The sequence below is a fragment of the Kogia breviceps genome, chromosome 16 (assembly GCF_026419965.1).
Source record: "Kogia breviceps isolate mKogBre1 chromosome 16, mKogBre1 haplotype 1, whole genome shotgun sequence".
NCBI lineage: Eukaryota > Metazoa > Chordata > Mammalia > Artiodactyla > Physeteridae > Kogia > Kogia breviceps.
In genome coordinates, this window is record NC_081325.1 from 18649831 (window position 1) to 18662418 (window position 12588).

The 12588-nt window shown below is 36.8% G+C and overlaps 1 protein-coding gene across 1 annotated transcript in view; it reads left to right on the plus strand.

Moving 5' to 3' along the window:
• The window catches only part of KPNA3 (karyopherin subunit alpha 3), an 85088-nt gene that overhangs the window by 42180 nt on the left and 30320 nt on the right, over positions 1-12588 (plus strand). Inside the window, exon 2 of the mRNA XM_059041688.2 lies at positions 2302-2346. Within this exon, the coding sequence (XP_058897671.1) occupies positions 2302-2346 (45 nt within the window). The remainder of the gene's footprint in view (positions 1-2301; positions 2347-12588) is intronic.

Sequence of the window (12588 nt, forward strand, 5' to 3'; positions counted from 1 at the left end):
TTAGCAATTTTACTCTCAGTGAGTTACGTTATTTTTTTTCTTTTTTCTTTTTTTTTCCTTTCTTTTTGGCCGCTCTGTGCAGCTTGTGGGATCTTAATTCCCCAACCAGGGATTGAACCCAGGCCCTTGGTAGTGAAAGTGCTGAGTCCTAACCACTGGACCTCCAGGGAATTCCCAGTGAGTTATATTATAATAAAATAATAAAACAAGCCTTAGACAGAATTTGCTACCCATACAAACATGTATTAGCAAGCAGTCACAAAAAGTCATATAGCTTGTTTTATAGGTTTAGCTCTTTTAGACTCTACTACCTTGTAATAAAACTTCAACCCTAAGCAGATACCAGAAAGATCTGACTAGGATTAGCGGACAGAATCCTCCAAGATGGGGTGGGACACAGGATCAAAAGGAAGCTTAGACTCAGAAACTTCTCTGAAGACAGATTGCAGGGCTTGTCAGATTCTTAAACTGCAAACAGGTAAGAAATCAAGACACTTGTACAGTATTTCTAGTTAATCCGTATATCTTGAAGAATTCCAGTTCAGCGATATAAAATTATTTCCAACATCTCTTATGCTAATTAACAAACAGATGTCTAAATTCAGATGTTGATATTCGAAACACTTACTAATTGGGAGTTAACCTCTGATTTGGGCACTTCACATGCTAACTAACCCCCTGTGAAATGTGGATTCCTAATTTAGAGTACTTCAGAAGTTAACTCATCACTTCTATCCAAGCTGAAGTAGTACTTTAATGGAAATTACAGTGTAGCAGTAACTTGATCATATTTTGGAGGGGATAGGCTGCCTGGGTCTTTTTGTTGTGTACTCTGTTATAACAATTTGTAAACAATTAAATGTAGTAGTTATTGCAATGAAAATACTTTTTCTTCTCATCTCTAGTAACAATTGGATTAGATGTTTATACAGGCAAATTTAGACAATTGGTGCAATTCTAATCTTCAAGTGAATAAAGACAGCTTTCTTTACAGAATGATCAAATAACACTTCATTAATATTGTTATTTGATTGCTCAATATTTATTACAGTTTGTATGATTAATTTATACATAAAGCATTCTCTGTATTGATAGTGTTGAAGCCTAAATGCAGAAACATACTAAATATAGAATTAGATTCAGGGTTCTTTCTTTGTACTGTTGAACCCTATTAGTGATAATAGTTTTATCAGTGCATCATTACATCACATTAAATAAATGTTACTAATTTGAATTTTGTTTGGCAGTTTTGTTTATATTTAATATATATGTATATGTAAGCACAAGTTTATATCTAGGTTAATATTTAAATATATTTAACAAAGTTTATAATTTGGGTTCCATGGGATATTTTTTCCCTGCATATTAAAATTATAATATACCATGACATGTAGCCTTTATTCTGAAAATGTAACCATTTATCATATTTGTATGTGTAATAAAGTAATCCATTATATCACTATGTCAAGGGGAGAAGGGATATCTAGTCATTTCACTAATTCCTGTTAAGACATTCCTAATAGAGCCTCTTAGTAAATTGTAGAAGGATACTTCTTTATCTTTTGATACAAAATATCTGTCCCAAATTTATTTTCATTTTTATGTGATTTTAAGGCCATGACAATGAGGCATTTACTTTTTTAAAACATGAATCGTTTGCAATAGAATACATTAGTTGCAAGCATCAAAAATCAGCTCTGGCTGACTTAAGAGCAAAACCATAATTTATTAGAAGAATATGAGGTGGTTCAAATAATGAGTTATGGACACCAGGTAACTAGGAACACAGCAAGTTCAGCATATAGGCACGGTTCACTACCTTGTCCAAATGCGTCCTTTGGAAATTAATGTGCTTTTTTTTTTTTTTTTTTCTTTCCATTTTACTCTAGGTTTAGAGTTATAGGGGAGAGTTCTGCTGGCTGAGTTTAAGCTCATGCCCTATTTTTGCTAGGAGAAAGTGAGATCCTTTAATAGATGGTTCCATCAAGACTGTACACAATGGAGGGTATATAATTCCCCATAGAAACCTGGGTGTAGTTAAGAAATGGGGATGGATCCTAGGCAGCCAAGCTCTACCTCCCACTCCCCACAAAACTAACCAACAGATATCCAGTAAAATAGACAGGAGTTTTGGCTTTTTAACATCCTATAGTTCATCATTTAAAGTCTAAAACTGATTAATCCTTAATCTTTAAAAATAGAATCTTAAACAAATTTAAATCTTAAATGCCAGAGACCTTAATTTATGTACTAGCAGTATCAATATTTAGATACATATGAAATTTTTGCTTTTCTTTTTAGACAATGCGAAGACACAGAAATGAAGTGACAGTTGAACTGCGAAAGGTAAGAGTGACTTGTGTTTAATAAAAAATAGATTTTTTCTGATGTTAAAATTTTGTATAACTTGAACAATGAAAATACTACGGCAAATTAGTGGGCATCCCTAAAACTACACAGCATAAAAATATATCATTAAATAATTCATAATGGTATACATTTATAGAAGCTTCCATTTATTGAGTTACCAGGCACTGTGTGAAGTACTTTACCACTGTCATTGAAATTCTCACAACATCTGATGAAGTTACTATTGTTTTTTCCTAATAACCTCTTTCTACGTGGGCTGTGTGCTAGACAGAATTCCTCCACCTTCCTCATGTAAAAGTTACATGTCCTTGGGCTTCCCTGGTGGTGCAGTGGTTGAGAGTCCGCCTGCCGATGCAGGGGACGCGGGTTTGTGCCCCGGTCCGGGAGGATCCCACGTGCCGTGGAGCGGCTGGACCCGTGAGCCATGGCCACTGGGCGTGCATGTCCAGAGCCTGTGCTCCGCAACGGGAGAGGCCACAGCAGTGAGAGGCTCTCGTACCACACACAAAAAAATAGTTACATGTCCTTGTTAAAGACACTTTCGAAAAATAAAGTAGAATAATCTTATATCTTACGAACTGAATGCAACTGCTGTTAAAATTTATTTTCTGTCATTATTATTATTATTTGGTTTTTTTTTCGGTACACAGGCCTCTTACTGTAGTGGCCTCTCCCATTGCGGAGCACAGGCTCCGGATGCGCAGGCTCAGTGGCCATGGTTCACGGTCCCAGCTGCTCCGCGGCATGTGGGATCTTCCCGGACCGGGGCACGAACCCGTGTCCCCTGCATCGGCAGGCAGATTCTCAACCACTGTGCCACCAGGGAAGCCCTCTTCCATTATTTTTGAATTACCTTCATTAGATTGTGTTTTCATGCAAGCAGATTTTATTTTAAGCAAATTTTAATTACCAGTTAACAAAGTACACATAATTAATTCTGTCTGTATACATGTACATTTAAAAAAATAGCGCTTCCCTGGTGGCGCAGTGGTTGAGAATCTGCCTGCTGATGCAGGGGACACGGGTTCGTGCCCCGGTCCGGGAAGATCTCACATGCGGCGGAGCGGCTGGGCCTGTGAGCCATGGCCGCTGAGCCTGCGGGTCTGGAACCTGTGCTCCACAACGGGAGAGGCCACAACAGTGAGAGGCCCAAGTACCGCCAAAAAAAAAGATTTGAAACTTACTTCTAAATCTTTGTGTTTGTCTTAGATTAGATTTTCTTGATCTAATTCACTCCTAAAACTCATATATTAAATTATCATCTTGAAACTTTTCCATTTTAGAGAGAAAGAAGGTCTTGATTCTGAGAGTACACACTCTCAGTGAGTCACTAGAATCAAATGGACCTATGCATTTATTTACTCAATAAATATTTTCATACCCACTTTGTGTTATTAATTTTTATTCAGCATCGATGTTATGCTCCTTGGTATAGTAATATAGTTCCTGAGATCCATTCTCCGGTACCCCCTCTGCTCCATTTTTTATTAAATTTGAAAAATACTTGCTAATCCCATGTTCTTTCAACTCCTTAACTTCATGGATACTTACAGATTAACATCAGTGCAAGTTTTTTCAGCCCCTTGGGTCATTTGGACCAGAGAAGTGAACTAAGCCTTAGCTTAATAAAGTAAGGTGCGCTCCTTGCCAGTTGTAACACTTTGGACTCAGCTTCTTTTTCTTTTCTTTTTAACTTTTTATTAACATATAACACACCTACAGAAAAGTCAACACAACTTAAGTGTACAGCTTGATGAATTTTCACAAAGTGAACACATCTGTGTAACCAGCTCCTAGATCAAGAAAGAAACACTACCTGTATCCCAAGTCCCCTTCACAGTTTCTGCTTTCCCCCAAAGGCAACCATTATCCTGATTTCTAACATTGTAGATTATTTTACATATTTTGAACTTTATATAAATAGAATGGTGTGTATCCTTTTGTATCTGGTTTTTCATTTATCATGTAAAGATCATTCTCTGTAATAGAGCTGATAGGAATAAAATTGAAATTAAGTAATTATTCATTTGTTGTTATCTCTTCACATTACACCAGCTCTCCCCAGATGTGAACCTTCACTTTCCCTTAACTTTTCATGCTTGGAATACAATTCTGAAACTTTTGTATTGGTCTTAGTATTACTCAGAATCCTCTCCTGTTTTAAGCTTTTTTGCCCTTCTGATATGCTTATAAATCTAAGCTATTCACTTATATTTATATTTGGTGATTTGTTCCTTTTATATTATGTGCTGTCCACTGTATTTAATTTATAGAATTAAAATTTCTTGCTTATCAGAGTACATCTTTTTAAATATTCACCTTGGTTTCTTTAGAGACCACTTGCTTTCCTTTTTTTTTGAGGTACGCGGGCCTCTCCCTGTTGTGGCCTCTCCCGTTGCCGAGCACAGGCTCGGGACGTGCAGGCTCAGCGGCCATGGCTCACGGGCCCAGCTGCTCTGCGGCATGTGGGATCTTCCCGGACCCGGGCACGAACCCATGTCCCCTGCATCAGCAGGCAGATTCTCAACCACTGCGCCACCAGGGAAGCCCGAGACCACTTTCTTATCTCTTCTTTTTTTTCCTTCTGGATAACATTTCCTTTCCAATTACTATGATTAATTCCTGAAAAATCCTTGTAGGAGGGTCAAAATGAAATTAACTGAAGAAATCTCAAGCAGTTCCTTATTTCACATTTCAGAATTCCCTAAGTAAGCAGCAGAAAGTGACCCTTTCCTGAAACAAAGCCTATGCTTTAAAGCTTAATTGATTTTGATATAATTCTCCAGAGGTGTGTAGAGCCCTTCAAAAGAAGATTCCTCTACTCTTTATGGTCAGAGTGTCTCCCTCTGATTTCAGCCTTGCTGTCTCTATTGCTCCATTGAGGAGACAGTCACAGCATTGTTATTACTGACATTGAAATTCTTGAAAATACAAGAGAGAGAGCTAGTTCCCAGTTTCTTAGATGAGCGCTACACACTTCTGTTAGATGGTAAGCTTCTAAAGTGAAGGTAGTAACCACACTCCCGACCCAGCCCCGACCCCCAACCCCAGTACTCCCAGGTCTCCTAGCCCATCCCAAAATGCCCAGTCAAATTCTGGGCATGTAGTTGGTATTCATTACATGCTCATGTTCAAGAATTTAATTGAATTATGATATCTTAAATTTTTACTTAAATTTAAATCATTTATTGAAGCTTAAAGAAAAACACTTTAGATATAGAATAGTGCTCAGAAGCACTTATCTGTGACAAGTCAGGGAGCTTGTGTCAAAATGTTAAACAAGACACTGCTTCCTTTACCACAAAAGTCTTTCTGCCTAAATAAATGAATAATGGAACTAAATGGTGTGTTTATTTTCACAGTTGATTACTAGCACAAGTTCCTTATCTTGTAGCAAACCTACAACAAATAGTTCGCCTGCGCCTCTGGAGCCTGTGCTCCGCAATGGGAGAGGCCACAGCAGTGAGAGGCCCGCATACCACACACACACACAAAAAAGCCTAAATTCCGCATATTAACAAGCTAAAGAGGAAGCATCATATGATCATATCAGTTGATGCTGAAAAAGCATTTGACACCCCATTCCTGATAAAACTCAACAAATTAGACATAGAAGGGAATTACCTGGACTTGATAAACAGCATCTATGAAAACACCCATAGCAAACATCATACTTAATGGTGAAAGACTAAATGCTTTCCCCTTAAGATCTGGGAACAAGACATGGATGTCCATTCTCACCACTCTTATTTATTTTAGTGCTGGAAGTTCTAGCCAGTGTTGTAAGTCAAGAAAAAGAAATAAAAGACATAATTTGGAACAGAAGAAATAAAACTCTTCCTATTTCTAGATGACATGATTATTTGTGTAAAAAATGCTGAAGAATCTAGAAAAAAGTTTCTAGAACTAATAAGTGAGTTTGGCAAGGTCACAGAAAACAAGATCACACATAAAAGTTAATCACTTATATATGCTAACAATGAGCTTGCAGAAACCAAAATTAAAAGCACAGTGCCATTTATAAGCACTCCAAAGAACATAAAATACCTTGACATACATTAAGAAAACATGCATAGGATCTGTATGCTGAATATTATAAAATGCTGCTGAAAGAATCAAATAAGACTTAAGTAAATGGAGAGGCATATACTGTCTTAGTAAAGATGCCTGTTCTCAAATTTACCTGTTGTTATCAAACTCTCTCCAAGGTTTTTTTGTAGACATAGACAAGCTTATTCTAAAATGTACATGGAAAGGCACAAGCTCTAGAAGAAATAAAATAATCCTGATAAAGAGTAAAATAGGAGCAGTTGCTCTACCCAATATTAAGGCTAATAGAATAGCTACAGTAATGAATAGTGTGTGGTATTGGCAGAAGGATAGACATCAGTGGAACAGCGATAGAGCCCAGAGATCAACCCATACAAAAACACCCAACTAATTTTTGGCAGAGGTGCAAAACTAATTTAATGGACGAAGGATAGCGTTTTAAACAAATGGTACAGTACTAGAACAATTGGATGTCCATAGGCAAAAAGAAAAGAAAAAGAACCTCAACCTAAATCTCACACCTTATACAAAAACACAAAATGGATCCTAGATGTAAAAGTAAAGCATAAAGCTTTTAGAAACAAAAAATTGGAGGAAAATCATCAGGATCTAGAAGCAGGCAAAGAGTTCTTATACTTCACCACAAAATCATAATCCATAAAAGGAAAATCGGATGTTGACAAATTTAAGAATTTTGCTCTTTGAAATTCCATGTGAATAGGATGAAAATACAAGCTAGAGCCTGGAAGAGAAGCACATATCCATTACAGGACTGGTATCTAGCATATGTAATGAACTCTTAAAGCTCAGTAGTAAAAAAAAAACCCAAACAGTCCAATTAGAAAATGGGCAAAAGATATGAAGAGACAGTTCATTAAAGGAGATATACCAACAGCAGTCATGCTGCTGCTGCTGCTGCTGATTAATGCATCATTAGCCATCAGGGAAATACGGACTAAGACAAACTAAAAGAGTGTATCAGAGTGGCTAAAATAAAAAAATAGTGATAATACCAGATGCTGGTGGGGATACAGAGAAACTGGATCACTCATACATTGCTGGTGGGCATGTTAAATGGTACAGACACTCTGGAAAACATGCAAACTACTGATAGAAGCAGCAGCTTGCATGAATTTCCAGAGAATTATGCTGGGGAAAAAAAGCCCATCACAAAAAGATGATGTACTGTATGATTCCATTCATAGAATATTTTTGAAATGGTAAAATTTTGGAAATGGAGGACAGATTAGTGGTTACTGGGGGTTGGTAGGGGCCAGGAGGTGAGAGGGCATTTTCTGGTTTTGGAACTGTTCAGTATCTTGACTATAATGGTGGATACAAGAACATACACAGGTGATAAAATTGTATAGAACTAAATACATATAAACACACATACAGTGAATGCAAGTAAGATAGAAAATCTGAATAAAATCAGTGGATTGTATCAGTGTCAGTGTCCTGGTTGTGATGTTTTACTATAGTTCTGCAAAGTGTTACTGTTGGGGAAACCTGGGCAAAGTGTAAGAGGGATTTCTGCATTATTTCTTACAACTGCATGCAGATTTACAATTATCTCAATAAAAGTTTTAATTAAAAAACCCTGAATTAGTAAATTAGAATCCATTTGAAAAGAAGAAAAGCAGCCATTTGTTAAGATCAGTTAAGTGATTCTGCAGGAACAATAATTTGTGTTAGGTTGTCAGATTTTTACCTGATTGATGAACCAAGTAATGTTGTTTTTTTTGTTTTTTTTTTCCTCCAATTTTCAGTTGAGGTATAACACACTGAGCAGAGTGCCCAAAATGTAAACATAATGTATAAAACTCCTGGGTGAATATTCATGTAACCACCCAGCAGTAATGTCACTTCATAAATGTTTATATTGAGGGGAAGATCTATCTTGTGAGCATTTTATTTCTACCTCTTTAGAAGCATTTAGATGTAACCAGAGTTGGACTACATCTTAAAAAAAGCAAGCAGTAAATATATTTAAGAAACAGTCTCTGTAGCCACCACAATCTCAGCTCTGCAGCCTCTGGGTTCAAATCTTAACCGATAATTTCCCAGGTATATAATTTAGTTTATCCAGGTTCTCTGTGTCCCCATTTATTCATCTGTAAAATAAAGATTTAAGTTTTACAGGACTAGCACTAGATGAAGATTTAAAATAATGAGGGTATTGCTGGGTAAAAACAAATTTAATTACTTATTTAAGTTTGAAGTGTGGCTGGTAAATAATTATCTGTCCTTCATCACATATGTAAGAAGTGACTGCTTACTTGTTCCACATATTTAGGTATGGGGTTGCAAGCCACTTTTTCAAGATGGAATGAAAAAGAAGAACTTTATATAGAGATTAATAACAATTTGTTAAGTCAAAAAATATTAGGTCAAGTCATAAGAAATTGCCTGTAATTAAGCTTTTTGATCTACAAAGTGGCAATTCCATGTGGTTCAGCCAAATGTCAGAAAACAGAAGATCTAAAAAGTATTAAATACATACACGGGATAATAGAGTAGTAATGGATTTCTAAAGGAACTTTAAAATGGATGTAATCTGTGTGTATGTGTTTGGAGATAAGGTAGGTGTTGAAACTAAGCCAGTTTCCATATCCTCTGAGCTCCCCTCCCACTTGACAAAAGAAAAAGATACCTTTTATAGGTGCTGAATTTATAGTACAATCTCTAAGAGGGTAAAAATCTCTAGGTGACAAGCAAAAGGACAGTTTAAGTTACTGGTTTTGGTGATGCCTCCTTTAATGGTTAATCACATCACCAGAAACCTGCCCAGAGACTGATTATCTTAACTTGGGTTGTACATATTTTTTTGCTGAGAGTGAAGTATGACTTTCTTGCCCTAGGGTGCCCCAAATGGACTATGTTAGGATGCTTTCAGTTCAAATATGAAGGTTGTTACTTAATTTTTGATAAAAGAAACAACTTACTAAGAAGGTATAATAATACTGAACATGTGTATGCCCAAATACACGTAAGCCAAAATCGACAACATTACAAGGAGAAATTTGCCAAAGACATAATCATTGTGGGAGAACTTTTGTCAGCAATAAACACACAGTTAACAGGAGATAGAAAGGTGTAAATAGCTTAATATGTGAATATTATCTAATAAACACATATAAACCCCATGCATATTTGAAAATTGGTTTTGTGATAGTATAAAGCCACAGTTGCTACCCTGTGCAGTGAGGTACCATGGGGCTCCATAGTGAATCAAAGGAATACCTTGGGATATTTTAAATTTTTGTGAGAAAACACACTTAACATTTCAGATACCACAAAATCATTAGATGGTGAAATAGTTCACAATTTAAACATTAGATTGCACTGTGTTTATTTCAATCACATATTTTGTCTGAGTGAAATAAAATTATTTTCTTTTAACTTCTGTGTTTTTCCCCCCAAATTACTATTAAGTTGTTTGGCCCTAACCAACTGATAAAGGAAACTGTGGAGTACTTCCTTTGGCCTACACTTAGGCCTATAGACTGAGAAAGTTCAGGAAACTCTGGTATAAAGTAAATGTCATCTCATTTCAGTGTTGTTCAGACTTTGTTCTCTGATCACAAAACAATTAAATGAGAAATCAGTGAATGAGATAGTTACAAAAACCTCATAATTGTGGGAAAAAAGTAAGCACTTCTAAATAGCTTGGGCATCAAGAAATCTTAATGGAAATTAGTTAATACCAAGGTATGAACAATAGGAAGATTCTACATGTCAGAACCTGTGCAATACAGTTGAAGTGTTAACTTTACAAGAGAAGTTTATAGCAAGTAGGGAATAAAAAAATAGGAATTTAAGGGACTTCCCTGGTGGCGCAGTGGTTAAGAATCTGCCTGCCAGCTCAGGGGATACAGGTTCAAGCCCTGGTCCGGGAAGATCCCACGTGCCACAGAGCAACTAAGCCCGTGCGCCACAGCTACTGAGCCTGTGTGCTACAACTGCTGAAGCCCGTGTGCCTAGAGCCTGTGCTCAGCAACAAGAGAAGCCACTGCAATGAGAAGCCCACCCACTGCAATGAAGAGTGAGTAGCCTCCATTCGACACAACTAGAGAAAGCCCACACACAGCAACAAAGACCCAACACAGCCGAAAATAAATAAATAATTTTTTTTTAAAAAAGTACACCCATCACTCAGCACCTGGCTTCCTTGATTCTTAGCATTTTCCCATATTTGCCTTATTCTCACTTTCTCTCTGATATATGTGTGTGTATATATATGTGTGTGTGTGTGTGTGTGTGTGTGTGTGTATATATACAGTGGCATGGTGCCCCCTTACACCCTTAATACATCGTTAATACATCAGTTCATACACCTTTCAATGTAACCACAGTGTGTTTGTCAAGGTCACACAGATAAATTTCTACAGTCCAGTCCAGGATTAGACATTGCAGTTAGTTGTCATGTTTCTTAAGTCTCGTTCGATCCAGTAGTTCTTCAGTCTTCATCTTTTATGACTGTGTATTTGAAGAGTACAGACTGGCTTTTTAATAGAATGGCAGATTTGGATTTGTCTGACTTTTCTCAGGTGGTTGTTATTACTACTACTACCACTAGTATTATTGTTATTAGTACCACCAGGAGTACCACAAAGGTGATACTGTTTTCTTAGTACATCAGACCAGAAGGCATACCATGTTGATTTTTCCTTTACTCTTTTTTTTAATGTATTTGAAAATTTTTTTTCTTTTTAATTTTTATTGGAATGTAGTTGATTACAATGTTGTGTTAGTTTATGTGTACAGCAAAGTGAATCAGCTATACATATGCATATATCCACTCTTTTAGATTCTTTCCCATATAGGCCATTACAGGATATTGAGTAGAGTTCCCTGTGTTACACAGATTCTTCCTTTACTCTTTTTTTTTTTATAATGTTACCTTTAAAAAATATATATTTATTTATTTATTTATTGGCTGCATTGGGTCTTTGTTGCTGCACGCCGGCTTTCTCTAGTTGCGGCGAGTGGGAGCTACTCTTTGTTGTGGTGCGTAGGCTTCTCGTTGCAGTGGCTTCTCTTGTTGTGGAGCACAGGCTCTAGGCACACAGGCTTCAGTAGTTGTAGCACGTGGGCTTACCAGTTGTGGCTCGCGGGCTCTAGAGTGCAGGCTCAGTAGTTGTGGCGCACAGGCTTAGTTGCTCCACGGCATGTGGGATCTTCGTGGACTAGGGCTTGAACCCATGTCCCCTGCATTGGCAGGCAGATTCTGAACCACTGCGCCACCAGGGAAGCCCTCTTCTTTTTCTCTTGATGATAACCTTTGCCACTTGGTCAAGATGCTGTCTGCCAAGTTTTTCCTCTATAAATTAGTAAGTATTTTATGGGGAGCCACTTGGGACTATAAAATGTGAATGCATGGATTTTCATATTTGTGAGTTGCATTGATTTTAAAATAATGTAGAATTAATTATTTGAGTAGTTACTAAAGAAGTATGCTGTGATATAATTTGAAGTTGGTAATCTCTTAAGGATTAACATATACATAAGAGTCTGTTTAAACATGCTTACTTGTACATAGCACACAAGTAGATGTCATGCAGATAAGCCAGTAAGCTTCAGATGTCTATTTCTAGTTTTAATTTTCTATTTGATCTGAATTTTAACCTCAATATCAATATCTCATCAATAGCTTTCTATTGTAATCAAACAATACTGTAAATATTGTTTTGAAGACTAGAAGGTCTTGAAATTTTAAATTGAAAAGAATCTTAGATATCATTTAGTCTTTAATTTATTTTGGCTTAATCCTGTAGACAAACTAAAATCTTAGAGGAAATTTTGGTTTAATATATTATGTAAAACAGCACAAGTTGCCATTACAAACAGTTGAAATCCCATAAAATGTAGAAGTATTCTGCTGTTGCAAAAGCCAGATAGGGGACTTCCCTGGCGGTCCAGTGGTTAACACTCTGCGCTTCCACTGCAGGGGGCACAGGTTCAATCCCTGATTGGGGAACTAAGATCCCACATGCTGTGCTGTGCAGCCAGAAAAAAAAAAGAAAAAGAAAGGTTAAGGTGATTTAAAAAACAAAAAAGAAAAGCCAGATAATAAGAGTTTAAATCTGAGATTATAGCAAATAGATAGCATTTATGCTAATGAATTCCCATTCCCCCCACTCCCAACAAACATACAAACCTTAACAT